Genomic DNA, 5,143 nt, shown 5'->3' with positions numbered 1-5,143 from the left:
GCAGAACTTGGACATCCACCACTGATACCACTATTCTTGAACATTATCTGGATATTGTACCTCTGTATCACTACTAAAACAAGCACATTGTAACAACTTAAAGTCTTCTATCACATGTTATTGCCCTTCTTCTAATAGACTATAAAGCTGCTTCTACAGCCTTAAAACAGACTGGTTTACAACTAGTGTATGGATGTCTATGATAGATATTATTACATAAGAAGTATACAAGATGTGTGACTGATAGAACACCAATTGCTCAAATTGAGGCCTGAGTATACTGAAGTCAACATGTAAAGTCCAAGTTGTGGCCCAAGTACCCCAAGTACCCCAAGTATATAGACTTGGGTCAAGTCCGTGTACTTGGGACCAAGTACATGGACTTGGGGCCAAGTACATGGACTTGGGGCCAAGTACACGGACTTGAGTCCAAGTACATGAACTTGGGCCCAAGTATGGGTCCAAGTCCGTGACGTTTTCCTGATGCAGTGAAAAGTGCGGATGTCAATGACATCGCCGTCCTGAATTATAGCAACACGGTGCATTCGTGCCTACATCAAGCTGGATGGCCAGTCCCCACAGATGTTGTCATCGTACTTTGGTGAGCGGCCGGATATACTTCTATTGTTGTCCACCAAGTTATTTCGACGGTCACCGAGGTGCTTTCCGGCCTCGGGATTTGCGGCGTGTGCGAGCGCAACAAATACGACGGCGTATATTCAGCTTCACCTGCCTCGCTAGTTCCTTGCCCCCCAAAAAGAACTTGAACCCATAACATATATCTCCGAATCAGCGGCCGGATTGGTTCAACTACAGCCCAAATTCAGACATGCCACTAGGAGTCACTACTAACGGCACTAGTGCCGTGCTATGGGACATCACTCAGAGCAGGTCTGCCTCCCTCTGGAGATCGTGATAAAGTCGCAATCGCCCTATCTTGCAGATAGCATCACTGACATACTGTCATATCTTCATCATTACAGAGGTTGCATATAACCATCAGAACCTAGTTGGTCACCTACGATCTTACTCACCATCGCTCCTAGCTAGTCGAATGCAGAATATGCCCCTTCGCGAGAGAAACACAGTGTCATAGAGGTTGGACCTCGGTAACATCAACAATCCACAGGAAGTGTCAGCATGGATGGTCGCATACATTCATAGGCTTCGCTTCCAAAGCACGTCCTCCCCAATAGAAAGTGGTTGGGGGCATTGACGGCGAAGCGTCGTGGTTCTTCCACTTGGAGTGGATGCCCTGCGCTGCTAAATGACGAGAGAGATTCAGAGAGTCTCCCGTATTTGCTCGCAACGATGTTTCTCGGAGAAGTACTCACGTATGGCATAATCCATCTGGAGCGCGTCAAACCGCGCGAACGTCGGGAAGCACTCTTCGAGACGCTTCCACCACCAACCTCGCCAAACGTGCCTGTCACGAATGCCGACCGATACTCGTCGTCGCACATCGTGCTCGCTGACCTGAGCAACTACACTTGACGGTGTGTCAGTGCCATTCCACAGCCACTTTTCCAGGACAAGGCCGATTATACTGAGCAGGCGTGCAAATTGTTGTCGATGCAGTTGATCCTCGGCGCGTGCCACGAGATAGACGGTTTGGAGAGAAACCTCCGCCTTCCATGACTTGAGCATTGCCTGAAGCATAGCGGTCCTTCCGTCTCTCACGAACTCCGAATTCACCAGGATTCGCAAGAAGTCGAGCGTGGGGCAGGGGCTCAAGTCGATGCCCACTGCGAGCTCCGTGATCGGGTCTTCTGACGAATGGACGTCAGTACCAGAAATAGTCATGCTCGTGACAATCTTATGCGGATATGAGATCGACATACCTGGTACGTCCATTATGTAATCTTCAAAAAAGGGCAGGCTAATTGAGAATCGCCGAAGACGAGGACCATATGCCGAGATAAATCTGTTCACGCAGTGCATGTCAATGTCCTACCGCAAATATGGCGCCAATAAATACGTGACATAGGTAGATGGCAGAGCACATACCAGGAACTGAAGGTTTGTTGCAGATCGCGATAAATCGGAGGTACGCGTTTCATTGCTCTGCGGTCTTATACACGCTGGGAGCGGGCCAAGGGTGAGACACCGTACATTATCGCAAAGCAGGTCTTGAAGCTGTGGAAGGGCGATGGCCATTTTGATAAGATCACTGAAGCGCAGGAATGTAATGAGAGTGACACTGAGGCGGGTGACTGTGGTGAATGCAGAGAGGCATATGGGGAAGCGGGGATGAAGAGGAAGATATGGCAGAGGCTTTCCAGTTTCGGATTGGGACGCTCGGGTATACCAGGTCTCTTCTTCGTCAACGCGTCTTATCCAGAGCTCCTCGAGCCTCGGAAGCTTCCCATAGAGGGCGATGGGGAAGGGCGAAAGAGGACTGGCGGTGGTGTGCAGGGTACGTCCGACCAGAGTCACTTCGTGGACGTAGTCCCTCAAGTGAGGCGCAGTGTCCAGGACAGCCGCAAATGTTCGAAGTGCTTCTACGTCATGGAGGACAACACAGTAGAACAGCCTCATTTGAGAGCGGACCCGCCATTCTCCGCACACCAAAGCGCAACGACGCAAGGCGCGGACACAATCAACCTGCTCCGTGATATCGCTGTCTGAGTATAGGTGGTCGATGATGTTCTCGCAGACGTCGACGGGAATGTGTCTGGAAGTGGGAGGGGGGTGGATGACGTCCATGACAGGGGTGTGGGAGGCTGAGTGAGACTACAGCAGTGAACGGAGCGGTCGCAGGAGAGCTTGGATCCGAGGAATCGAGTGTATCCCTGTTGTTATCGCTCCTACCCTCTGGGTGCTCTTCTCCGAAACGGGCTGTGAGACTTGAAAGCCATGATCTTCGCACATTCATGTGTGGAAGACGGACATCTGCGGATAGTGTATATGGCAGAAATGTTTCGGGCTATTCTGCCGGCAGGTATGGCAGATATGGCAATTGCCATGGTCGGCAGAAACTGGCAAATACTTAAGCGCCTTGGTGGGGAGACATCGAGTCTGGAGTAAGTTACCCTTGACATACATTCCTCAGAGCGCCTGAGGGAGTACCTGTAATTTTTCTATGCTTCTCAGTCGGCCTTAGATGAGTCTACCCAGCTTTCTGAAGAGGTGTAGCGCATGAAGAGCGGCGTGGGCGGCTCCTTATTATTTGAGCGCCGGAAGCACACCGTTCGACAACAAGGTGAAACCAATCAGTATCGTCCTGAGTCCACAAAACGCGGTGCTTTTGCAGAAATCATAAACTTGTACTTCTCTAAGGATTTTGTATGAGTACAGGCATTGGAAGCTTCTGGGAATCAGTCCCTACGGTCATTTTCTGGAGTAAGCGCTCATGACATCTGCCAATATTTGCCAGCGTAGGCCCGATGGCAGAACGGCAATTGCCACTGGCAGAATGGCAGCGGCAAAATGGCAACATTCTGCCGCGTACACTATCTGCGGACAGGACCTTGACTGCGTGTGGCCGTCCTTCACAGCATTTAGCGCTGTCGGGTATTCTGTGCATACGGCCAAGTTCGTTCGACATGTGATCATATAACTGCGAACGGCGACCGACCAGCAGCAAAAACTATCAAGTGAGTAAGGCAACGACTTGGCGGCCACATGCGCATGGAGTGAAGGTAGGCGAAAGGCATCTCACTTTCTCGTCATCGTCGCCGGGAAGATCAAACACAGCACGGACATCGAGTATTCTCGAGGCCTCACGTCTAGACGTATGAGATAGGATTCTTTGATAGTTGCAGTGGCTATGTTTCGTATCACAACACCCTCACGAACCTGAGACAACAGGTTCGCTTCCCAGAAGAACCTTCAGGATAGACTGACAACTACTGGATCCGACCATCCCGCACAACAATGAGCTAACCTCTCACCTACAAATGTTCTTACCGTCGTTGCGACATATGTATGCGACAAGTATCCGTCATACGAGATAGAGAAAGCACTCACTGTGTCGCACGTGTCGGGACTTGTGAACACCAACCACTCACGGGAAGTGTAAGCATGGACGGGTGGCAATACATTCAGCAAGCGGGCACCTACAGGAAGGTAGCACAACAGCCAGAGCATCTATCCGTTCAAGCAGCACGAGCGATCATCGCTGCGCCCGAAGCATGTCCTCGTCATCGTCCTCCTCGCCTTCTTCGAGGCCATCTCCAAATTGGCCAGCACCATTGCGAGGCGTAGACTCGTTACGGCGATACTACGAGGGAGCAGCGATGTCAGTTCACGAGCAGAGAGGATGTGTCCGGTTTGACATACGTGGTAGGCTGTTGTCCGATATCTGCTCCAATACATGGCCGTCATCGCATGCGAGAGATCCTCGTCCCGGCTTACCATACCTGCCTCCGCACCACAACTTAACGTAGCAGCATTGATGGCTGGGACGCTCAGCGAGGGCCTCAGTCTTCTTAGGCGCGTCGTTGTATCTCATCTACATCCCCTGGCTCCCCGTATCGTCCTAATACTGCGTAGGTTATCCAGCGCGGCTGTAAGCGACGCTTCCCTTCCTCTTGTCAGGACCAGCTTTGTGCTTCTTTGCGGGGGTTGGAGGTTTGCGGGGCTCGCTTGGTATTCTGGGTTTTGACACTATGGGCCTGGCGCCCCCGGAAAACCCCCGGTTCGACAAGGCAAAAAGTGCGTTCAACGGTCGCAGCGTGGAAATGGGATCTCACCGTTGAATATCACCCGTCAGTTATCCGCGGCGGCAACGTGTTTTTACATCCGTAGAGATTTACCACCTGAGACGCCAAGCTGAACGGGGTTATTCCACGGTTGCTCTCGGTGTCCGCAAACAAGTCTGCATGTGCCGGCCCTAAACATGGGCGCCAAATGCCAGTCGCTCTGATTCTGACCATTCTCTCGTCTGCATCGACATTCTCCTGTTGCTTGTGACATCTGACTTTCATGGAACTATCTTAGGGTGCGTTGGGTACATGACTGCTGTCGTGTCTACATTTCTTGGTCCCCTTTATCACCGTTCCTGGGGTGTGCATACAGTACCAGAGTCGTCGGGCAGAGCCCAGTGATGGACGGTCGGCATAAGGTAAGTCGCAATCTTCAGAGTTGTGAGTTTCTCAGGTAAGTCCAGCTATGTTGTTTGGCCATTCTGGCAAAGATGTCG

At 51.4% G+C, this 5,143-nt stretch overlaps 2 protein-coding genes across 2 annotated transcripts; both read right to left on the bottom strand.

The window, feature by feature from the left end:
* Positions 1-1,281: 1,281 nt before the first annotated feature.
* On the bottom strand, positions 1,282-1,854 carry DICSQDRAFT_175598 (uncharacterized protein; the record flags this gene model as incomplete). Its single annotated transcript, XM_007371484.1, has 2 exons — positions 1,282-1,769; positions 1,842-1,854. The coding sequence occupies 2 exons, from the start codon at positions 1,852-1,854 to the stop codon at positions 1,282-1,284; spliced, it is 501 nt and encodes a 166-aa protein (XP_007371546.1).
* Positions 1,855-1,950: 96 nt separating this feature from the next.
* DICSQDRAFT_73084 (uncharacterized protein) lies at positions 1,951-2,706 on the bottom strand (the record flags this gene model as incomplete). Its single annotated transcript, XM_007371483.1, has 2 exons — positions 1,951-2,274; positions 2,329-2,706. 2 exons carry the CDS (start codon positions 2,704-2,706, stop codon positions 1,951-1,953), a joined length of 702 nt encoding a protein of 233 aa, XP_007371545.1.
* Positions 2,707-5,143: the final 2,437 nt, after the last annotated feature.

The sequence above is a fragment of the Dichomitus squalens genome, assembly GCF_000275845.1.
Source record: "Dichomitus squalens LYAD-421 SS1 unplaced genomic scaffold DICSQscaffold_109, whole genome shotgun sequence".
In the NCBI taxonomy this organism is placed as follows: domain Eukaryota; kingdom Fungi; phylum Basidiomycota; class Agaricomycetes; order Polyporales; family Polyporaceae; genus Dichomitus; species Dichomitus squalens.
Note: the sequence above shows the minus strand (reverse complement) of the source record. Positions and strands in the feature narration are given on the sequence as shown.